General features: G+C 56.3%; 2 protein-coding genes across 3 annotated transcripts; both read left to right on the top strand.

The window, feature by feature from the left end:
• The first annotated feature begins 1,957 nt into the window (after positions 1-1,957).
• HYAL3 (hyaluronidase 3) lies at positions 1,958-21,746 on the top strand. The gene is made up of 4 exons (XM_024193628.3): positions 1,958-2,004; positions 17,079-18,062; positions 20,501-20,590; positions 21,076-21,746. The coding sequence occupies exons 2-4, from the start codon at positions 17,142-17,144 to the stop codon at positions 21,508-21,510; spliced, it is 1,446 nt and encodes a 481-aa protein (XP_024049396.1). The 5' UTR covers positions 1,958-2,004; positions 17,079-17,141; the 3' UTR covers positions 21,511-21,746.
• NAA80 (N(alpha)-acetyltransferase 80, NatH catalytic subunit) lies at positions 2,200-8,219 on the top strand. 2 transcript variants are annotated; one of them, XM_024193629.3, is made up of 2 exons: positions 2,200-3,156; positions 6,841-8,219. In XM_024193629.3, exon 2 carries the CDS (start codon positions 7,140-7,142, stop codon positions 8,172-8,174), a length of 1,035 nt encoding a protein of 344 aa, XP_024049397.1. In that variant the 5' UTR covers positions 2,200-3,156; positions 6,841-7,139; the 3' UTR covers positions 8,175-8,219. The 2 variants fall into 2 exon arrangements, with proteins under 2 accessions (XP_024049397.1, XP_024049398.1); XM_024193630.1 differs by lacking the exon at positions 2,200-3,156 and adding an exon at positions 3,173-3,378.
• Positions 21,747-23,657: the final 1,911 nt, after the last annotated feature.

The raw sequence follows: 23,657 nt of genomic DNA, 5'->3' as shown, positions 1-23,657 counted from the left end.
CTTTGCACTTTTAGAGAGAGGTAAGGGATTGACTCTGTGTACACAAATTTGCAGAGGGACAATAGGGTTGAGGTCTGTTATTTCTCACCTCTAAATATTATTTATTTACTTATTTTAAAACATTTTTGCTATTAACAAGCATGTTATCTCTGGAGACACAAATCCACAGTTTGAGAACTGCAAAACTAAGCATCTCTGATGGTATCTTCTAGATCGGGGCAGGCAAACTTTTTGGCCTGAGGGCCGCATCGGGTTTTGGAAATTGTATGGCGGGCCAGTTAGGGGAGGGGGGCGTGGGCCAGCCCCCACCCCCTATCCACCCCCCCCCGCTTCTGGCCCCCTGACGGCCCCCCCCAGTCTCCTGGCCCATCCAAACCACCCTGTTCCCTGACGGCGCCCCTGGGACCCCTGCCCCATCCACCCCCCCTGCTCCCTGTCCCCTGACCCCCCCCAGAACCCCCACCCCTGACTGCCCTGTGCCGCCCCATCCAACCCCTTCTCTCCTTCCTGACTGCCCCGCTGGGACCCCTGCCCCCATCCAACCACCCCTTCTCCCTGTTCCCTGACTGCCCCAGGAACCCCCGCCCCTGACTGCCCCCCGGCACTCAATCCTACCCCTCCTCTCATTCCTGACTGCCCCCCTGAGATCCCTACCCCATCCACCTCCCCTGCTCCCTGTCCCCTGACCCCCCCGGAACCCCCACCCCTGACTGCCCCCCGCCACTCCATCCAACACCTCCTCTCATTCCTGACTGCCCCCCTGGAACCCCTGCCCCATCCAACCACCCCTGCTCCCTGACCGCCCCTGGAACCCCTGCCCCTGACTGCCCCCCGCCGCCCCATCCAACCCCTCCTCCTTCCTGACTGCCCCCCCCCGGACCCCTGCCCCCATTCAACCCGTTCCCCGCCCTCTGACCGCTCCGCCCCCATCCACACCCCCGCCCCCTGACCACCACCCCGAACTCCCCTGCCCTCTATCCAACCCACTCCCTGTCCCCCTACCGCGCTGCTTGGAGCACCGGTGGCTGGTGGCGCTGCAGCCGCGCCGCCCAGCTGGAGCCAGCCACGCACTGCGCAGCACAGAGCACCGGGTCAGTCCGGGCTCTGCAGCTGCGCTGCCCCCGGAGCTCACTGCCCCGCCGCCCAGAGCATTGCGCCAGCAGCGCAGTGAGCTGAGGCTGCGGGGGAGGGGGAATAGTGGGGGAGGGGCCGGGGGCTAGCCTCCCGGGCCAGGAGCTCAGGGGCCGGGCAGGAGGGTCCCGCAGGCCGTAGTTTGCCCACCTCTGTTCTAGACTGAGCACTGAGTCCCATTTGGTAGATAGAAAGATTAACCTAAATAATCTATACAGAAGCCCCTGGAATCCCATAAAATCGGGTCCCTAATCCATAACTATTGGAACTCATTTACAAAACTTGTCTTAAACATTACATGAATATATTGTCTCATACTATAGAATTAGAATTTATAATCCCTATTCCATGATGAGATATTTTTGAGCTATAATGTATCTTAATTAGAACTATTTTTAGATAGGTTTTTTCCTTAAAAGGCGTTTTATAAAAAAAAACCCCATTTAGGTAAAAAAAATCCGATGTTTTTGATTAAAAAAAAATCATTGATTTTTATCCACCCTGCCGGGTATCAATGGGCTGGGCCCGGTGTCAATGGGCTGGGTGTCAATGTGCCAGATGTCAATGGGCCGGGCCGGGTGTCTATGAGCGGGGCCCTGCCGGGTGTCAATGGGGCAGGTTGGGTGTCAATGGGCCTGGCCAGGCCGGGTGTCAGTGGGCCGTGCTGGGTGTCTATGAGCGGGGCTGGGCCAGGCCGGGTGTCCATGGGCCGGGCCTGACCGAACGCGGGGAACTGCCCCGTTCACACGGCCGAGGAGCGGGTTCAGCGATCGGCAGCCTCCGGCCAGCAGGCGGCGCTGTGTCTGCCGCCGGGGGAGAGCAGCGGGACAGGACGGGACGGGACGCGCGAGCCACAGCTCACGGTGCCGCCATGTCAGTACCGGGGCCCTGCGAGGGGGTGGAACGGCGGGGAAACGGGGCCCTGCCCCATAGCGCCCTGCTCGGGCTGTGACCCGACCTGGCTGCGGGGGGGGGGGAGCCCCGCTCGGGCTCTGAGCGGGAGGGAGCTCCTGCCCCATAGCATCCCGCTCGGGGTTTTACCCTGCCTGGCAGCGGGGGAGGAACCCTTGCCCCATAGCGTCCTACTTGGGCTGTGACCCGGCCTGGCAATTTGGGGGTCCCCTTGGCCCTGCCCCACAGCGTCCCTCTCGGGCTGTGACCCGGCCTGGCAGCTGGGGACTAAACCCACAGGCGTGATCAGGGGCGTTTCTCTGTCCCTGCACTGTCTAGACGGTGGGTCTAGTGACACATTGGATCTCAGACAAAAGAACCTCTGTCCGCACTGGGGAGGGAAACCCCATATTTACCCACAGCTCTTGCTAGTGCTTTGCCAACAGCGCCAGTGGGTAGGGCCCTGCCCTGCACCTGAGCCGTCCCTGGTGGTAAAGGCAGGAAGCTTGGCCAGCCCATGTCTGTGGAAGCCACAAGAGGGACACAGTGGTGGGAGCACCCGAAGGGTGTGAACACCTTGGGCTGTGCCAGTCGTGCTCTGGGGCCTGGTTCTCCGTTATGCCCCGGGTAGTTATTTATGCCAGTGCACAGAGGGTGCTGAGTGCCACTCAGTCACCATGAGGGAGTTTCACCCACACTTTGCCCTGGCTTAAATGGCTGCACAGAGCAATGGGGAATCAGGTGCCCTTTGTGCCAGCAAGGCTGATGCCAAGGGGCTGTGCCAGGCAGGTGTCAGCCCCTGGGTAATAGCCCTGGCCTTTACACCACCTCTGCAGCAGCTCTGGGCCCAGGGGCCATCCTGGGGGGAAGGGGTAGAGAAAGGGAGCAGATGGGGATGGGAGGAGGTGGGGCCGGATCTGCACCCCGGTGATTCTGCACCCCTGCAAACCCCATAGGGCTCATTGAGGTAGAGGCACAATGTTGGGGCACTCTTGGGGCTGCTCTGGGGTCCCCCTACCCCCCTCTTACCCTGAGTAGGGGAGGCTGCCGCCTCTTGGGCCAGGTGCAGGGAGGGATCTGGTCCCAAGAGGGAGAATTAGGACGAACCTCCGGAGCAGGAGAGCTGAATGGCAGGTACGATGCCCTGGAAGTGGAGCTGTACTTGCTGCGGAGGGGTCTCCCCACCCCTAGGGGAGCAAGGTGGAGCCCTGGTGGCTGACCCACTCCCCCCCAGGAATGTGGGTGGGAGCCCCACGGCTCTGTCTGACCCTGGGGGCAACCCCCTCGTCTGCCTCTAATTTCTGTTCCAGTGCCAGGGAATGTTTGCAGGGTGCAGCTGGGCCCCCTTCTCACCAGGTACACTGCAGGGGTTTATCCGTTTGCCCAGGCATATGTCCACACTTCCCCAGGCTGCACAGATGCAGCCCACTTCTGTGCTCTGAGCCATGTAAACACACCCCCTGTGGGTGCCCGCTGGGACCCTGGCAGGGTGAGCTTCCCCCTGACTGTGCCCTGTGGGTGCCCGCTGGGACCCTGGCAGGGTGAGCGTTCCCTGGCAGTGCCCTGTGGGTGCCTGCTAGGACCCTGGCTGGGTAGGTTCACTAGACAGGCAGGCCTATCTGGAGATTGGTCCTCCTTCCTCCCTACTCTTCTGCCCTGAAGCTTGGTCCCCCAGGGGCTTGTGTATCGGCATAGCAGTTATGGGAGTGCGCCGGGTACCATAGTGAATACTCCCTGGATTAACCCTTTGTATGCCCCGGGCCTTTGTGCTGGGGTCTTGTTTTTATTTGAAGGTTGAAGGTGCCAGGCTGAAACCCCAGAGACCAGGTCTAGCTCAGCCAGCGCCAGGGCAAGCTGTCTCCTCACTGTGCCCCCCTGGATGTTCCCCTCACTGACAGCTGTGGAGGGAACTCCGTCTCTATCGCCATCCTCCTTCTTGGCCTTTGTGCTGAAGTTGCCCGTAAGGGGCTGGTTTGTGCCCACACGATGGCTCCATGGGGAGATCAGGCTGAGAACCCACCAACTCGGCCACCTTTGAACTGAAATCCTGCCATGCCCTACCTGGTTTTTAGGAGCCCCCAGCGAGCAGAGCTTTTCGGGGCTGCGTGCCAGCGCTGGGGAGGGGCTGCCCCACACCAATTTCCATTTCAGGTCCGTGGGTTAAGGGCTCATCCTGTGTTTAAACAGACACGTCATTCATGGCTGGGAAGCAGAACTGGGTGTCAGTGTCTGTGGTTGGCTGGGGAACGTGCAGCTTCCTGTGAGGTGCTTGTGAAAGAGGCTGGACAGCGTCTCTGGGGCCTCAGTCAGAGCAGAGGCTCTGAGCCGATCCCCAGGCAGGGAGGAGACGCAGAGCACAGGAGCTCAACGGGCATTGATGCTGGGCAGGGTGAGTGGACACCCAGCAAAAACATGCTCCCCGGCTAACAGAGCTGACTCAGTCTCCATAGTGCTTGGGAGCCAGGAATTCCTGGAATCTCTTCCCAACTCCACTACTGGCTCTGGACATGCCTCATGCCTCAGTTTCCCCAGTGGGGGTGATGATACCTAGCCTGCAGAGGGGATTGGGAGGCTGGCTTTGCTCCGGGCAGGCCCGAGAGGGGTCCTGGCATAAAGGGGGATGCCATTGGCTTTAATGCCATTCCCCTGGGCCTGAATGGGTATTTTGAGTCTCACTACGAGGTTGAAATGGAGCAATGGCAAAGGCAGGCTGGAGAATGGGGCCCGTTTGCAGAGATGTCCGAGGCTGTGATTGTTCCTCCCCAGAACAGGGCGCCCCCTCGTTTGGGCCTTTTAATATGAGACTGGACGAAGCCCCGGAGATGAGGCTGTGGCTCAGGGTGGGGGGATCTGAGCTGGGGTTGGCTGCACCAGGGTGGATTGTGCAGGTACTATGGGGTACACGACAGTCGGATCTGGGCTGTCCCAGGTCAGGAGATGTTAGCCTGTCTCAGTGTCGAGCTGCAGCAGGGCTGGGAGCCCGTCCGCCTGCCGAGGCCAGACCCTTCTCTGTCTCCAGACCCTGGCGGGGAAGCACAGTCGTTGCTATCGGACTGTATTGAGAAAACTGCTTAGCTGGTGGTTCCTCTTGCAAACTGCCTGTGGCTTCCCAGAGCCTGCCGGCTCCTAGCAAGGGGAACTAGCCTCGGGGAAAGGCACCCGCCAGTGCCAGGAAATTCAGGCCCCGTTGATGGGCGTGAGGTCAGCGTCTCCAGAGTGGTGCCAGGGCGCAGTGCCAGGGGTGGGCTGGTCCCTGTAAGCCCTGGACAGAGGACAGCAAGTGTTTGCTCTGTCTCTCAGGGTCTTTTTAAGTGACTTTAGTGCTGATGAAAGGTGCTGGCCTGAGCAACCTGCAGACCCGTGCTCTGATAATGGGAGAGGCTGGGCTGGAGTAGCTGGGATCCCCAGTCATCAACCAGCACCCCCTGCCCTGCTCCCCACGGCGCCCCCTGCTGAGAGAGGCTGGGGCTGGAGTAGCTAGGACCCCCCCTCACCAGCCAGCGTTCCTGCCCCATCCCTACAGCGCCCCCTGCTGGGAGAGGCTGGGGTCTTTTCAAGGCGCCTCTAAATCCAGCGAGTGGATGGCTCAGAGGAAGTCGTGGTGGTGACTGTGCATGTTGCAATTTCACAAGGTTCATGACCCAGCCAGAGCGGAAGTCGGGGGAGTGGGGGCAGGGTGAGGATTTCACTGCATCCCCAGGCCTATCTGCTGGGCTGTGACCTGCTGGCTCAGTGCCAGTGGGTGGGGTGACTGGGAGGCAGGGACGCTCTACCTAAACTGTCCACTGGCAAGGTGCAGCCTTTACTGTGCTCTGTCTCCCCTAGCTTGGGTGCACGGGTGGTTTGTGAGGGTCTGATCCAGCTGCCCGACAGCAGCTCTGAGATGAGCTGGCACACAGGAGGGGTACCCCGTATGCCATGACTTGCTGCCATCTCGTGGGGGGCACAGGCAGCCTCCATTAAAGTAGTCACCAAGCCTCAGCGTGTGCATGTGTCTCCTGGGTTTAAAGCTCGGCACAAGCCAAAGCTGAGATGGGGCAGGGACCTCCTCGGCCTGGTACAGACGGTGCCCATCTGGAACGGACTGTGATTGTGGCATGGCCCCTTCCCACTTCGCCCAGCCCAGCCTAACACAGCCCTCTCCCTCTTTGTCCTGACGGTCGAGCCGAGGCCTTCTCTCAAGTGGGCAGCAAGGGCATGCGTGCAATGAGTTGGTGGTTCTCAGCCTTGTCCTTCTCGGACGGGTGTCCTGATCACAGAACCTGGCATCGCAGTTGGCACTGATCAGCCCCATTGGTCTCAGCAGTGAGGACTCGACCGGCCCCTGAGACTGATCTACTGTGCAGACTGCGGAGTCCCCACTCCTCTTTGTCTATGCAGGAGCAGGGCGCCTGGCCTGAGATGGCTTTAGGCCACCTTTGCCCTCCATGTACTCTTGGACCAGCTGTCACCCACCCCTGGATGTAAGCTAGAGCATGCTCGGATTTACACTCTGTGTCCCTGGCCCCCAGGGGCCATCTGCCAGGTGTGACCAGTCGGAGCCCAGCACTCTTTGGCCCATACCCCTTTGCTGGGGCAGGGAAGGGGACCAGCCCAGCTCGGCTCTGGCAGCTCTGTGACCCAGCCAGTATTCCTCCGGGACCTTCCTGCCCCATTTACTATCCCTTCCTCTAATAGATGTGGTATTTATAGGGCTAGTTTTGTGGGTGGATTTTCAAATGCTCATCCAGAAATGGAAAAAATTAAAAGAAATAAACTCTCCAGGTGCCAGATGGAGTGAGATGGTGACAGCTCTGCCTATTGCTTTGTTTCCATCAGCTGTTGGTGCAAGACGACCTATAGCACTTACTGAACCCTTGCAAGACTGGGCGTGCGCCTGGTTGGATTCGCCTGGGGGAGTTTCTTCCCCCCCCCCGGGGGCTTGGTGTCTCCCTACCCTGCCGCAAATCTGCCCAAGGCCAGTGGGAATGGCCCGTTGCAGTGATCGTTGGAATTCCAGCAGCAAGGTTGCGTCTGGCTGTGTGCACCCGCCCAGGTGTATCGTGGCTTTGGGGAGCGGTGCTAGCTCTCTGTGACTTGCAAAGCTTTGCCCGCTTGGTCTCCCGTCTGTGGGAAGAATGGGCTCAGTTTCGGAGCTGCTCACAGCAGTTCCCCTTCACCAGAGGCCGGATCTGGTGGAGGTCTGCGCCGAGCTCATCAACGAAGAGTGGAAGAAAAGCAAGACCTCTCGCATGTACTCACTCCAGAAGTCCACGGACAACTTCCCCCTGTGCCTGGTGCTGATTAAAACCCAGAGGGCCACAGAGGCTGCCGAGGAAGGGAAGATGGCGAAGACCCAGCTCCTTGGGCACGCCAGGTTGTCCCGCGTAGTCAGCCAGCCCCAGAGCTTGTTTGTGGAAACGGTAGTGGTTTCCAGGGTGCTGCGGGGCCAGGGGTATGGCCGGAAGCTGATGGAAGCCACCGAGTGCTACGCCAAGTCCCGTGGCTTCAGGCACCTGCATCTGACTACACATGACAAGCAGCACTTCTATGCCCACCTGGGCTACACTGCATCTGAGCCGGTGCAGAGCATGGGGTTCATGAGCTCCCTGGTCCCCATGGAGTTCCTGCAAATGTTCTCCAGCCCCCCTCCTCATGCTAGAGCACCTGCTTGGGGACTGGAAAAGCCCAGCCCCATCACCTCCCATCTTAACAGCAGAACTTCAGGAGCCAACCTGCCTCCACTACCGTCCTCCACGCTCCCTGCCCACTGCACCACCACTGTGTGCCCACCACCACCTCCGCCACCATTGCCACCATCTCTGTCTCCACCGACCCGCTCTTTAAACTCCTCACAATCTGCCATTCCCCCTCCACTCCCCTTGCCACCTTCACCACCCCATGCTTCCCCTTTCCATTCCAGGACTGCTGCTGCTGGGCTGCCTCCACCACCCCGTTTACCTGCACCAGCTGCCCATGTAAGCTCTGCACACTTTCTGCCCCCTCCCCCTGGTCCTCCACCACGCCTCCTCCCTCTGCCAGGGCAACCAGGTTCTCCTGGCCCCATCGCCTACAGTCCACCAGGGAAGGATCCCTATGGTCACACCCTCCTGGAGACACCGTACCGTGACCTCAGAGGGCTCCCCATCTTCTGGATGAAGAAGGACATTTGACTCCCGCACAGTGTGCCAATGAGATGCTGATTAAAAGTTGGGGGTGGGGAGAACTCTCCCCCTCCACCTTACCCACTGCTTGGTTGTTTTAGTTTTGATTGGGCTACCACAAACTCCCGTGGGTGGTGGGGTGGGAGTCCAAATCCCAGGCATTCCCTTTTGGGCCATCTGCCATGTTCACCTGGGTAAATCAGAGAGCCTGTATCTCTCCTGGTCCAGCCAGAAGGGGATTTCTACAGAGAGACTCTGCAAATCTATGATGTAGAGATACTCACGAGAGCTGCCTCCTTGGATCATTGGGGAAGCAGCTGGAGAAATCTCTAGCAGCAGCAGGGCCGGCCTTATGATGGGGGGCCCCCCAAGCTGCCGGGGTGGGGAAATCAGCAAGTGGCCTCCTACTCTATTCCCATTGCCAGAGGGGAAGGCCTTTGAGGCCCAGATATGGGACATGGGGCTTGGAGCTGAAAGCATGGTAGCAAAGGGACTCCCCAGGCCTGCTCCTTGTGTGTCCAAGGCCGATCAGCTAAGAGCCCTGCTAACAAATCTGCGTGGGGCTGGTCCTTGTGCATTGATGACGAAGCTCTGGTGGGTTACACCTGTGCCAAGCCTGGCTGGTCACGTGCCCAGTTCCAGCAGGCAAGGATTCAGCGAGGGCAGGAGACTGGCATGGCTGGCTAAGCAGCAGGGCGCTGATCTCACCGCCTGCGAGACCTGTGGTTTATGGATCGCTCTTTGGGGTGTAGGTGCCCGGATGTGTGGGGCTGCAGTGTGCATGCTCAGAGGCAGAAACAGATGTGCCCAGGGAACTTTTACCCTGAAAGTTTTAGGTGCCGAAAAAGTTTGGGCACCTACAGAGATTGGGGGTAGGGGCAGTGGTTTTGTGAATCCCTGATTCAGGTGTCTAAAGTAGCAGTTGTGTCTAAAGTCCTATTGTGAATCTAGCCCAAAGTGCTTTACAGAGGAGGTCAGGATCATTAGCCCCCTTTCACAGATGGGGAAACTGAGGCACAGATAGCACAATGACTTGCCCAAGGTCACCCAGCCGGCCAAGCTAGGAATAGAACCCACTTCAGTGTTCGACCCACTAGGCTACACTGCAGGAGTTTATGGCAAGCGCAGAGGGGAAGGTGCCTCTCTCCCAGGGCCCCCCACAACCTGCTCCCCGGGCTGGGATCAACCATCACCCTGAGCTACTGCAGCTAATAACAGGCACATTCCAGCTGAGACACAGGGAGGGCCTGGCACACTGCCAGGCCATCAGTCTCACAGCCAGACCCCCAGGGCAACAGTCACATGCAGGCGCCCATACAGGACAGACAAGAATATCTGCAATGTGTGAGGTACACGGGGAGAAGACAGCGGTGGCCACTGTCTTGCTGCAAATAGATCCTTTGGGAGGCATTTATAACTAGGCACCGGACGGACCGGAAGAAGTTCTTGGGGCACTCTATGTAGAGGGATGGTGGGTGAGTGTCAGAAGGGCATCCCAGCTGGCATCAAGGAGGTGCCACCCTTCTTGTTCAAGAGAGGACAGGCTGGCTGGAGGGGGCGTCCTCTGACCCATCGCTCTTCTGTCACTTCTTCCCTCGTCTCTTTGGTTGCCAGCTTCTAGTCTGACTCTCTCTCTTTGGAGGGGGGAACCCAAACTGGAGAATGGGTCATTTTAAAATAAGGCCCTCCCAGGGACCAGGTTAATTGAATTAGGGGTGGAGCTAAAGTCCTATATATACAGGTGGGAGAGCAGTAAGGGTTAGTTCCAGACCCATTCGCCAACTCCCCTATGTCACGCAAACTGTGTGATGTGACTTATGGATTTCAAGGCCAGGGTGGTCCCTTGTGATCATCTGCTGACCTCCTGCATGACACAGGCCAGAGAACTGCCCCATGATAATTCCTAGAACCAATCTGGATTTAAGAATTGTTTGTGATGGAGAAGGCCCAGGACCCTTGGTCAGTTGTTCTAGGGGTTAATTGCAAACGATCCTGTACTGGGCATGTGCTAGATAGCACAATGGGACAATTGACTCATAGCAGGCTCCACTAAGATGTGAATTTCCCCAGGCTAATGGCTGGGAAACCCCATTGCAAAAGCGTATCTTGCAAGGAAGGGAATAAATGCAACTTCCAGCAAACCAGGCGAGTGCCTCTTCAAAAGGCCTTTGATCTGTCTGTTGGGGCAATCGTGGTGGGTTCTGACCCACAAGGCTGCTTTGTGTTACCATTTGGCAACTTGTTTCGTAACTAGAGGGAAGTCTTGGTAATGTGAATTCTTGCCACAGCTCTGTCTGCTCTTAACTGTGCTGAGAGGTGGGGAGAAGCAGCTGGTTTTGTGTGTGTGTAGGGGGGTGGGCTTAGTGAGGGATTGCTCTATACCAGGGGTCGGCAACCTGCGGCACGCGGGCTGATTTTTAGTGGCATGCTGCTGCCAGCTGGGGTCCCGATCGCCGGCCCCGTTCAGCCCTCTGCCGGCCTGGATTACGGAACCCCAGACCAGCAGTGGGATGAGCTGCTTAGCCTGCTGCCAGTCTGGGGTCCCGGCTGCCGGCCCCTTGCCAGCCAGGGTCCCAGCTGCCAGGCCCACTCAGCCTGCTGCCGGCCTGGATGGACGGAACCTGGGCCGGCAGCGAGCTGAGCGGGGCCGGCGGCTGGGACCCTGGCTGGCAGGGGCCAGTGGATGGAACCCCAGACCGGCAGCGGGATGAGCCGCTCAGCCCGCTGCGAGTCTGGGGTCCCGGCCGCCAGCCCCTTGCCAGCCGGGGTCCTGGCTGGCAGCCCCGCTCAGCCCGCTGTCAGCCTGGATGGACGGAACCTGGGCCGGCAGTGGGCTGAGCGGGACCAGAGGCTGGGACCCTGGCTGGCAGGAGCCGGCAGACGGAACCCCAGACCGGCAGCGGGCTGAGCGGCTCAGCCCGCTGCCGGTCTGAGGTTCCGTCTGCTGCTCGTGCTGCCAGGCTGGCACGCGGAACCTTTTACTGGCACACAAAACCTTAAATTAATGAAGACTTGGCACACCACTTCCCAAAGGTTGCCAACCCCTGCTCTATACACAGAAAAGAATTAGATCTGTTCATGGAGGCAAGGTCCATAAGTGGCTGTTAACTGAGATGGCCAGGGACACAATGCCATGTTCCAGCTGTCTCTAAACCCGCAGATACTGAGATTGGACGACAGTGGATGGCTCACTTGTTAATTGCCCTGTTCTGTTTGTTCCCTCTGAAGCACCTGGCATGGACACTGCCAAAGACAGGATACTGGGCTAGATGGACCATTGGTCTGACCCACTATAGCCGTTCTTATGAGTTTAACTGGGTTCTTGTAAGTGGAGATGCGCTGTATGGATCTGAAAGTAGAATGTGGCTCTAAGTATTCACAAGGGAGATGGGCCCACGCTGGCTGTTATCTGGAGATCGGGGCTTTGGATAAAATGGAACCAGCATCGGAACCACTCCTATTTTTTCTCAAGAAAAATCAAACCTGGCCTCCTTGGCCTATGGTTACTATACAGGAGTCACTTCCCCCACTGGTGAAATGCAGCCACTTCTGGGGTGGTAACCCCTACCTCTGTTGTGGGCCCACTGGATCCACTCCTGTCCAGTAGATTGGAGTCACCAGGATCAAGGCTCCTTTGTAGGAGGCAGCACTCTCTGCAGAGACCCATGTGTGATGAGGGAAACCCCCAGGAGCCTCCTGCACACTTGTCCCCCTGCACCTGGGAGGGGAGCAGCTCTAGTGGGGAAGCACGGTTGACATGCAAGGTGGCAATGGGGTTTGTCGTGGCTGTAGCTCTTCTGAACCCCAGTGACAACACCGGGAGAACTGGGGAAGAGAGTGGCTGAGATCAATCTGCTGCATCCCGCCCTACCCCATCACCCTCAAGAGCCATCAGCTGGTTCTATGTAGTCATTGTTAGTCATGTGATCATTCACACCGTACTCCCTGCTGCCGGGATCTTCATTTGCTGTGGAGCTTGCTGGGAAAGGACCCTCAGCTGGGGTGGGGGAAATGAGAATGAGTCCAGGTGGGACGTCAGCCACCCTGAATGCTGGCCTGTCAATACCCCAGCCCCCTGAGGAGCTCCGAGTACGGAACAGCTGTCTGTGCATCCCTGGAACACTGCACACTGTGAGCTCCGTGGGGCCAGTTGTACTGACCTGACAATGTTTCGGCTAGCACAGCATCCCTGCTGAAGCTGTCATGCACCCGTTCTATCCCCCCATCTAAAAATGTTGCTGAGCTCCTTTCGGAAGCTTCCTTAGCAAAAATGTCCCCTCCCCATCACATGCCCATGTGCTCTCTGACTCTAGGGGATATTAGAGAGACATTAGACAGGAGATATTAGAGGCGGGTGAGGTAATATTTTTTATTGGCCCAACTTCTGTTGGTGAAAGAGAGAAACTTTGGAGCTATACAGAGCTCTTCCTCAAAGTGCCACAATTAAATCCCAGATTTGAACAATTGTTTAGCATAAGTATTTAACACATGTTTCAAGGGACCAGTCAAGGTGGGGTGGCCCATTAACACCCTTGCAGTTAGAGGAGGAAAGGAGCTGAGAGGGGTTGTTAGTGGGTTATAGATTGTTGTGATAAGCCATAAATCTATTGTCTGTCTCTGTTCCGTCTGGGATTTTCAGTGTCTAGCAAAGTTATGAATTTAAGCTCCCAGGCTCATCTCTTGTAAGTGTTGTGCAGGTTTCCTTTGGGGCTGAGGACTGAATGGTCAAAGGACAAAGAGTGATCGCCTTGTGAGATGTGTTCGGCCATGGGTGATAGGGTGCTTTTGTCTTTTTATCATTTTCCTGTGAGGGTTCATTCCAGAGCATGGGGATTGCCTAGTTTCACCAACATAGTTGCTATTGGGGCATTTAGTCACTGGATGGGGTACAGCACATGTTGTGATTGGCATGTGTAGGACCTGTGGATCTTGAAAAGTGTGCTGGGGGAGGGGGGTGTTGATCATTGTAGCAGTGGAGATATGGCTGCAGGTTTTGCATCTGTTGTTCTGGCAGGTGTGAGGTGGAGTGTCCTGCTCTGTGGGGAGCTTGCTTCTGATGATGCGCTTTATATTCAGGGACTGGTCATTGCAGAGTTGCTCAAGAGCACATGTAACCCACACTGGGGAGAGTGTGTCTCTGTCTCCCTCTAGTGGCGGGTTCATGTAAGAGGCTAAAAGTCTACTACAGCTGCCTGCTAAGAGGTATTTCTTTAGCTCAAATAGTGCTTGTGCTTCTAGTGCCATCGATCAAACCCCGCTAAGGGCTCAAGCGGAGCTAGTTACATGCACGCTGGTACTGTAGGGTTGTTGGGGGGACAGGGGCTGCACACATTGGTTTGCTATTGCAGGGTCATTTGTTAGCACTGGAATTCACACACTAGGGTGTTATAGAGTTTCTCAAGGGCTGGATGTTGCACGTGAGTTTGTTATTGTAGGGTTGCTTGGAAGTGCTGGGCTATACACACACAGGTTTGTTATCGTAGGGTTGCTTGCAAGTGCTGAGTGTTGCACTTGGGTTTGTTATTGCAGGGTCTCCCAGGAGGGCTGGGCTGCTGGTGCGAGTGCAGTGTATAGATAAGTGTTGGAATGTTTGTGCTGGGAAAACACAGACCTAGAATTACCAGGGCTGTGAAAATAGATGGGGGAAAAGGTAGATGACATTCAAGCAACAAGGTCAGTTGTAACTGAGCTCTGAGCAGCAGATTGGGGGGGGATTAGAGCCTGTCTCCGGGGTGCTAGGAGGCAGTGAGAGCCCAGGCAGTGCATTCTGGGGGGATTAGAGCGTGGCTCTGGGCTGTCACGCGGCACCCGAGACCGATCTGGTTCCTAATCTTCTCTCTCCGAAGATATCTCTGTCGCAGCTGGGGAGTGGCGAGCTGGCATTGGCTGCCCTGGCCGCATGCAGCCGGGCCTGGTCCAACGGTTGGATCAGATGTTAAGTGGGGAGAGTCAGAACTGTTCTGGACCCCTTCCCCCACCTTGCATTCGCCTCGCTGGCCATTGGAGTGACCGCAGGGAGGGTGCATCTGAGCCCAGTGGGGAGGGGGGCAGTGGCATGGCTTGTGCATGAGCGGGAACGTGATATTTTATGCTCCCCGCTGGTGCTGCGGCTTACAGGCAGCCTGAGCATTATGCGCCCAACTCCCAGTGGTGCCTAACTGCCCCCCTGGAAACAGTGGTGCAAGTAGAAATCATTTCTTCCCGGTACAGCACTCATGGGAGGGACACAGGGGGGGGGGGTACGTGACCTCCCCACGTGACCCTCCATGTGACTCCTCCCTGGCCTGCCCCCAGCCCGGGGACCCCACGCTCTCCCTGTCCCCTCTGACACCCCCCTTTGTATATACAAACATCAACATGCTTAACTACTCACTTTCCCCCCACATATATAGTATTCAGTCTGTTTATATGGAATATGGGAGTTTGGTGAGGAGCCATTTCAGCATAGGTCTGACTTATTAAAAGATAAATTTTAAGTAGAACTGTATCCTTAACTGCTTTATGGTATTGTTCCCAAACATTGCATTTCAATGGGGCATTCAACTTCCTTTATAGGAACAGGTTTCAGAGTGGTAGCCATGTTAGTCTGTATCAGTAAAACAACAAGGAGTTCTTGTGGCACCTTAGAGACTAACAGATTTATTTGGGCATAAGCTTTCGTGGGCTATAACCCACAATAAATTCGTTAGTCTCTAAGGTGCCACAAGGACTCCTCGTTGTTTTTATAGGAACAGACTTCTGAAACTCTTACTAGTCCACAAAAGTGGTCCATAGTCATGCAAATAGTCCCATTGTCTTCAATGGGACTGATCAAATGATTAAGAGTTTACAGGATTAGGTTCCAAGTTTGTAAATTGTTCTGGATGAAACTGACAATGCCTGAGCTGTCAGATCAGAAGGAGCTTCATTCGAATAAAGGTGGGCAGATGTCTGATAAGTTGTAGTTCCGTTGCTAAGATGAGGAACATATTTTCAGCAAAGTTCTTGGCAGATTCCTGAGGCAGCTGGTTTATGGCCATCAGTGTCCGGCATTATAATCTTCACTTATAGTTCTCTCACCTACAAAGCTGGAAAATGAGGCATTTGTTTTCTTTGTTTTGCTGCTCCAGTTCCAGTTAACAAAATGCATGTTAGACTAGTTTGGCTGCAAAGAAGAATTCTGTGTACACTGGGGACAATACCTGATTCCCATAAGGCTGCAGAACTGGGTTGACATCAGAATCCAAACATCCTCTGGTTGGTGCAAGCAGAGGCATTCCTCTAATGATTTGGACTTGATGTGATGCAGTATGAATGTCATGGATAATTCAGACCAATGGGGAGAAACAGAATCAAAAACACTGTTTAAACACCTTCTGTCCATCCCCCCCCCCATCCCCCCTAAGGACCCCTGACCAATGTAACAGCACAATATATATGCTAAAAAACTTAAACAAAGCCTTTGTTTACATTTGTTAGCATATGTATTGTGCTATTAAAGCCATTTAAAGAATGAATGTTCTCCCTAGCCCCGTTCTGCTCCTTTAAGGAGCAGAGCGCAGCCCCACCCCGCCCTCCGGGGTGGGGAGCTAGCCCCAAGTCTTTCTGATACCCCGTACCCACTAAAAATCTCTTGCTGATACTGCGTACTGGAGGGTACTGCCCTACTTGCACCCCTGCCTGCAAATCTCCCCCTAGGTGGTTCCCCCAGCCTGAGCTTCTTGGTGCCCACTCAGGACCATCTGTGTACCCTGGTGTGGAGGGGCACCAGCAGAGAGAACCTAGTGTTGCCCTTAGCCACGTGCTATTGAGGCCCTGACCGCAGATCAGAGCGACGGCGGGAGACGAGAATGTGGCTGTTTCATTGTAGGAGGTTTTCCAAGATCAGGACCCCGTCATCAGGGCTGTCCCTAGGGGTTGCGGGGCCCGGGGCGGAAGTGATGAATTTGTCACTTCCGGGACTGACCCATCACTTCCGGGACCAGCCATGCTGGCCAATTGTGTCAGCCCGTGGGGCCCCCAAAGCACAGGGTCCGGAGCGGTCACCCCGATTCACCGTACCCTAGGGACAGCTCTGCCCGTCATGCATAATAAGAGACACTCCCTGCCCCAAAGAACCTAAGGCCCAGATCCACAAAGGTTCCCAGCTTCCATTGGGAATTAGGAGCCTTAGATCCTCTCAAGCATCCCAGCCTGGGAGCTGCACCCAGACGGGCCAAGCAGGGGCTCCTTTCCCGGGGCACCAATCTGGGGGTGATGCTGGTTGCTGGTGTCAACACTGGGAGTTCTGGCTCTTTCCCTGTGGAGAGCGAGTCCCTGGTCCAAGTGTGATCTGTTGGGAAGGCCGGGTCAGAGGTGAGGTCCAGTCCAAGGGGCAGGAAACAGTGGAGACAACATCATGGGGGCAGACAAAGCCCAGGCTGAGAGCTGGCTGGGATGCACTAATGCAATCAGAGAAACACCACCTATAGGTTTCAACACCCATTACACCTGTAATTTGGAAGGGAAAACAAAGGACGAGGAGGGACCCAGAGCAAACTAAGCCATGGGGTTTTATGCTTCTCAATCCTGGGGCATAATTTGCACAGCTATCCTCTCCAGTAGCCCTTTGGTGCCCCAATGGGCTCAACCACAAGCCGACCTTGGGCAATCTCAGGATGTAGCAAGAAAAGACCAGTTCTCAGCTGGCATCAGGTCCTCCTTAGCCTGACGTGGGTGATATGGGCTGGGGCCTTTCCCCAGGATTCCAGGGTGACCTGCCACAGTCTGTCCTGGGGCACAGGTTGTGTTGGTTGCTCCCATTGCCATGGCTGGAGCTCAAGGGAGAGGATGTGGGGCTGAGAGAGGAAGCCGTGGACAAGCTGTTCCCCTTAGTGTTAGATCAGGCATGGCTCCCTGGTCTCACCCCGCCTCTGATTTGCTCTCTCCTTGTAGGGTGTTCATTCAGGAAGGAAGCAGGAGGGGGTCTGGACCGGACATAGTTGCAGAACATCCACCATGACTCTGGGCCTAACTGTCTGGCCCTGGGTCCTGTTCTGCCTCGGAGCCATCCTGCCCTTGAGAGGGCGCAGTTGGGAGAGTGCATCCGCCGGCCCCCTTCTCCAGCACGAGCCGTTTGTGGTGGTGTGGAACATGCCCACAGCCCGGTGCCACCAGCGCTTTGGGGTTGCCCTGCCTCTCGAGGACTACGCCATCGTGGAGAACCAAGGCAATGCATTCCAGGGCCAGAACATGACCATCTTCTACAAGAACAAGTTTGGACTCTACCCCTACATCTCCCTGGAGGGCAAGCACCACAATGGGGGGATCCCCCAGAAAGTCCGCCTCAAGCAGCACCTAGAGAGGGCTGCGGCGGCGATCACCCAGCTCCTGCAGCCAGACTTCCACGGGCTGGCCGTGGTCGACTGGGAGGAGTGGAGGCCGCTGTGGAGACGGAACTGGGGCCCCAAGGCAGTGTACAAGGAGGCCTCTGAACAGTGGGTCCGGGAGAGGTTCCCAGAGATGCGTGCCAAGAAGCGAGTCTACTTGGCCGAGTTAGAGTTCGAGGGAGCAGCCCAGGAGCTCATGGAGAGGACGCTGGCGCTGGGGAAAGAGCTGAGGCCCTGGGGTTTGTGGGGCTTCTACAGGTTCCCTGACTGTTTCAACGATAACTGGACGAAGGGGGGGAATTACACGGGGGAGTGCCATGCCATGGAGGTGCTGCGGAACAATCGGCTCATGTGGCTCTGGGAGGCCTCCACCGCCCTCTACCCGAGCATCTACCTCCCACCCAAGCTTCCGCCGGCCAAGCGCCAGAGCTACGTTCACCACCGCCTGCAAGAGGCCTTCCGCGTGGCACAGTTTGGCCTGGAGCACCCCCTGCCGGTGATAGCATACTCCCGAGTCTCCTATCGGCACTCCGCCAGGTACCTGTCCAAGGTAAGAGCCAGGGATTGGGACACAAAGGAGAGAACCAGAGCTGGAGATCCATGTGCCTGGTATCCTGCTCATCAGTAGACTCCAGCCTTCTTGGTGGTTGGGAATAGCCCTGGATCAGCCGCTGATGGCCACTAGGTGATGAAGCTGCACCTCTAGGACAGCCGGGGCTAGCAAGGATGAGGGCTGTTGTAATCAGGATACACCCAGTTGCCTCAGGCCTTGTCTACACTACACAGTTTTGTCAATGAAAGTCAGCTTTTGCAGACAAAACAGTGTAGGTGTACACACTGAAATACTCCTCTTGCCGATGTAACTCCCCTGCTATGCTGACATAATAAAACTATTTCAATGAGAGGCTTATGTCGGTGTAGTTAGGACTAGGTAGTGTCTGTGTAGACACTGCCTTCCTTATATCTGATTACTCCTGGGGGGATTCTGCGTGACTGTGCTCCCACAGAAAATGCCCCCCCGCCCCAGAATTCCTGTGCTTCCCTGCAGAAAATGTCAGGGAAGCTACACATTGTGTGTGGGGGAGATCATGGGTGTAGTTTTTGGGATATTATTGCCCCCCCAAACAGAGGCGAGGCATGGGGGATACATGGGGTTACATGCCATTGCCGCCCCCCCCGCCCCATTTCTGCAAGTACAGAGCTGCCCAGCTGAAGGAGGCTGCATCTGGGCTCTGCTGACTGCAGCTGTATGCCGCCTCCTGGGTCCTACTGCCAGTCGGGCTCTCCTTCTGTGTGCTGGGAGCCTTCCTGTTTTCTGTGCAACAGTGAGTGCCCGCAGTGGGGCTGGGTAAGGGGGAGTGAGGAAAGTGATGGGGTGGGGAGAAGAGACAGTGGGGAAGGAAAGGGGGTGTGGAATAGGGCATGGGGAGGGGAATGTGGGAGTGAGGGGACGGGAATGGAGAAGAAAAGGGGATAGAGGAATTGCTGGGGGGGGGGAGGCGAGCGGGAACCCGGCATGCAGCATCCCCTCGGCAGCAACTGGGGCTCCCCTGTTAAGCAGGCCCATCGAACCCTCATCCTAACAAGCCCCCCCCACTCCACCTGGACCCCTCCGACAAGCCCTCCCCCAGGCTCCCACCCCACTGAGCTCCAACCAGCTGCACCTGAACCCCCACCTCATCAAGCCCCACTCCCCCAGCACCCGGACCCCCTCCACTAAGCCATCCACACCCAGACCCCCCCGCTGAGCCACATCTCCCCTCACCCAGACCCCCCCACTGAGCCGCAACCACCTTCACCTGGATCTCCTGCAGAGTCCCATTGCCCCTGCACCCGGAACCCTCCAATGAGCCACTGTGCATCCAGATCTCCCACTGAGCCACCTGCACACAGATTGCCCCACACAGAACCCTCTCACCCCACACCTGGATCCCCCCACACTAAGCCCCTCCACACTTGGATCCTGATGCACTGAACCTGCCCACACCTGGTGTACCTGGCGCAGAGGGGCAGGGCCCACAGGGCATTTCTGGGGCAGGCCCAGCCCTTGCATTGTGTCAGGGTCAGGTGCAGCCTCACTGCCAGGCACTGTACAGGGGGAGGTGAAGGCTTCAGGGAGATCGCCCACCTCAGTGCAGCCAGTTGCCTGTGCTCCCCACCCCCATGCTGGAGCCACATTTATTTATTGACAAATACAATTAGCAAAATTTTAAAATTTTATGTGCATAATTTTTAATTTTTTGGCACAGAATTTCCTGTAGTAACATCTGCTGTTGGCCATCTTGTCAATTTCAGGCCTCTACTGCAGCTGTGAAATTGACAAGAAAGTCTGCTCTTGGCTCCTCAGCCACACAGTTTCCACTCCCTGGATCTCAGTCCCCCACACTGCCCCTCTTCAGTCAGTGGAAGCGCTGCTGGTGAGGATGCGCACCACCAACAGAAGGAGGGCAGTGTGAACATCAGCCACCGCAGTAATAGATGTGGTGGCTGTAAGTCGACCTTACATAGGTCGATTTATCTTTGTAGTGTAGACACGGCCTCAGTCAGTGCAAACCCCGGCTTGTTTTGATCTCTGCTTAGGGCTCATTGCACATCAGTGACACCGACCGCTGAATGAGGGGCATTGCTCAGTGCAGGTGGGGCCAGGGGCTCATATGCTGCCCCGACAGTACCATGGGGCTGTGCTGTACTGGGGGCACATGCAGTGTCATGGGGGATGCCAATATCACCTGCAGGCCAACATAAACATTACGTTCACGCCTCGTGGGCGCCCTCAGGACCACGCTGCACCTGTCCGGAACCAGGCGGGTACCGGTCCCACGGGCACTGCCTCTCACACATGCACAGATGATGCGGTGCCAGTGCCATGAGACCAGCAAAGAAAACAGCCCTGTACGGTAACATGCCCCCACTGACTGGTGCCAGAGTTGGTGCCCAAAGTTTACTTGTCTAAATGTCCCTTTCTCGTTCCCTTCTTTCCTCGGTCAGGCTGACCTGGTCCATACGATCGGGGAGAGCGCGGTGCTCGGTGCCACCGGCCTGGCACTGTGGGGGGACAACTCCTACTCCCGTTCAGCTGTAAGTACCCCAGTTTGCCCCAGTCAGGCCCTCAGCAGAGCCAGGGGGTCGTCACCTAGATACTAAGAGCTGCAATAGTCTGTACGTTCATTTCTGGCGGCCCTGCCCTTTGTCCATGTGGCATGAACGGTGCCCAGCCACGTGGCCCGATGCCTGCATTTACTCACCTATGTGTTAGTCGTAATGCAAGCAGCTGTGTAGGAGATGTCTGGGAAGAGGGACTCACTCTTAGGGGTGTGAGATGAGTGTGTGGGTTCTCAGATCCCTTCCCTGGGGCCCTGCATGGCTGGCACTGGCTGCTCCTCTTTCTCGGCAGGGAGGCCCACGAGCCAATGGGCCCCTGAGACCTAGCTCAGTTTGGAGGTGGGGTCCCTCCAGGGCAGGGCTGGGGTCGTTGGTGGGGCAGATGGGTGGCAGCATTTGCTCCCTGGTCATGCCAGCCTCTGCAGCGGAACTGGGTGTAAATGTGGCTTTCCGCCCCCCAGGAGAGCTGCAGGAGCCTCCGCCGTTACATCACCAACACCTTGGGGCCCTACGTGGTGAACGTGACATCAGCGGCCAAGCTGTGCAGCCGCCAGCTGTGCCATGGGCATGGACGGTGTGTGAGGCAGCGCCCCGACGAGCTGGGAGCCTTCCTGCACCTCAGCCCGCAGCAGTGGGGAGCGGACCCCATGCTGAACAACTATGTGGGCCTGGACGAGCCGGGCCAGAGGGCATGGGGGCAGTTCTGCTGCCGCTGCTACCACGGGTGGACGGGAGTCAGCTGTGAGAAGCCGGGGTGGACTGAGCCCATCAGGGGTCCGGACTGCATTGCGCGGGCCCATCATCCTGACATCTGCGTCGCAGTGCGGGACAGAAACACTGTGGGCTCCCAGATCTGCCCTAAGTCTGCCTATGAGGGGAAGACGGAGCTCAGGTGACCGCCTGGATCAAGGAGTGGCTCCTGTGACCTCAGCAGGCTCATAGATATGGAACTCGGGGAGAAGGGAGCCTGTGGTGGTGGTGGTGGAAATTCATGCACTGATGCGCCCTTTATTCCTGGCTAGACGGCTGGATCTGCCACAGGATGATCAACTGTTCCTAGGGGATCAACCGGGACTGCCCAGTCCAGCCATAAGAATCCATCCTTCCCTTCCCCAAATAAAACAATAATGAATCTATGCTGGGATAGCCCGTTTAAAGGGGAATCATAGAATATCAGGGTTGGAAGGGACCTCAGGAGGTCATTTAGTTCAACCCCCTGCTCAAAGCAGGACCAATCCCCAACTAAATCATCCCAGCCAGGGCTTTGTCAAGCCTGACCTTAAAAACCTCTAAGGAAGGAGATTCCACCACCTCCCTAGGTAACCCATTCCAGGGCTTCACCACTCTTCTAGTGAAAAAGTTTTTCCTAATATCCAACCTAAACCTCTCCCACTGCAACTTGAGACCGTTACTCCTCATTCTGTCATCTGGTACCACTGAGAACAGTCTAGATCCATCCTCTTTGGAACCCCCTTTCAGGTAGTTGGAAGCAGCTATCAAATCCCCCCTCATTCTTCTCTTCTGCAGACTAAAATAATTCCAGTTCCCTCAGCCTCTCCTCATAAGTTATGTGTTCCAGCCCCCTAATCATTTTTGTTGCCCTCCGCTGGACTCTCTCCAATTTTTTCACATCCTTCTTGTAGGCCTCAGCCAAAACTGGACACAGTACTCCAGATGAGCCCTCACCAATGCCGAATAGAGGGGAATGATCACGTCCCTCGATCTGCTGGCATTGCTCCTATTTATACAGCCCAAAATGCCATTAGCCGCCTTGGCAACAAGGGCACATTGTTGACTCATATCCAGCTTCTCGTCCACGGTAACCCCTAGGTCCTTTTCTGCAGAACTGCTGCCTAGCCATTTGGTCCCTAGTCTGTAGCAGTGCATGGGATTCTTCCGTCCTAAGTGCAGGACTCTGCACTTGTCCTTGCTGAACCTCATCAGATTTCTTTTGGCCCAATCCTCTAATTTGTCTAGGTCCCTCTGTATCCTATCCCTACCCTCCAGCGTATCTATCACTCCTCCCAGTTTAGTGTCATCTGCAAACTTGCTGAGGGTGCAGTCCACACCATCCTCTAGATCATTAATGAAGATATTGAACAAAACCGGCCCCAGGACCGACCCTTGGGGCACTCTGCTTGGTACCGGCTGCCAACTAGACATGGAGCCATTGATCACTACCCGTTGAGCCTGACAATGTAGCCAGCTTTCTATCCATCTTATAGTCCATTCATCCAGCCCAGGGCCGGCCCTAGCGTTTTTGCCGCCCCAAGCACACACACACACACACAAAAAAAATGCCGCAATTGTGATCGGCGGCAATTCGGCGGCAGGTCCTTCGCTTCCAGAGAGAGTGACGGCCCCGCCGCCGAATTGCCGCTGAACGGCCGGACGTGCCGCCCTCCTCTTCATTGGCCGCCCCAAGCACCTGCTTGCTACGCTGGTGCCTGGAGCTGGCCCTGATCCAGCCCATACTTCTTTAACTTGCCAGCAAGAATACTGTGAGAGACTGTAACAAAAGCTTTGCTAAAGTCAAGGAATAACACATCCACTGCTTTCCCCTCATCCACAGAGCCAGTTATCTTCTCATAGAAGGCAATTAGGTTAGTCAGGCATGACTTGCCCTTGGTGAATCCATGCTGACTGTTCCTGATCACTTTCCTCTCCTCTAAGTGCTTCAGAATTGATTCCTTAGGATCACCTGCTCCATGATTTTTCCAGGGACTGAGGTGAGGCTGACTGGCCTGTAGCTCCCTAGATCCTCCTTCTTCCCTTTTTAAAAGATGGGCACTGCATTAGTCTTTTTCCAGTCATCCGGGACCTCCCCTGATCGCCATGAGTTTTCAAAGGTAATGGCCAATGGCTCTGCAATCACATCCGCCAACTCCTTTAGCACCCTTGGATGCAGCACATCTTGTGCTCATCCAGCTTTTCTAAATAGTCCTGAACCACTTCTTTCTCCACAGCAGGCTGGTCACCTCCTCCCCATGCTGTGTTGCCCAGTGCAGCAGTCTGGGAGCTGACCTTGTTCGTGAAGACCAGA

This window comes from Terrapene carolina, unplaced genomic scaffold (assembly GCF_002925995.2).
Source record: "Terrapene carolina triunguis isolate 2854851 unplaced genomic scaffold, T_m_triunguis-2.0 Scaffold235, whole genome shotgun sequence".
Taxonomy (NCBI): domain Eukaryota; kingdom Metazoa; phylum Chordata; order Testudines; family Emydidae; genus Terrapene; species Terrapene triunguis.
Note: the sequence above shows the minus strand (reverse complement) of the source record. Positions and strands in the feature narration are given on the sequence as shown.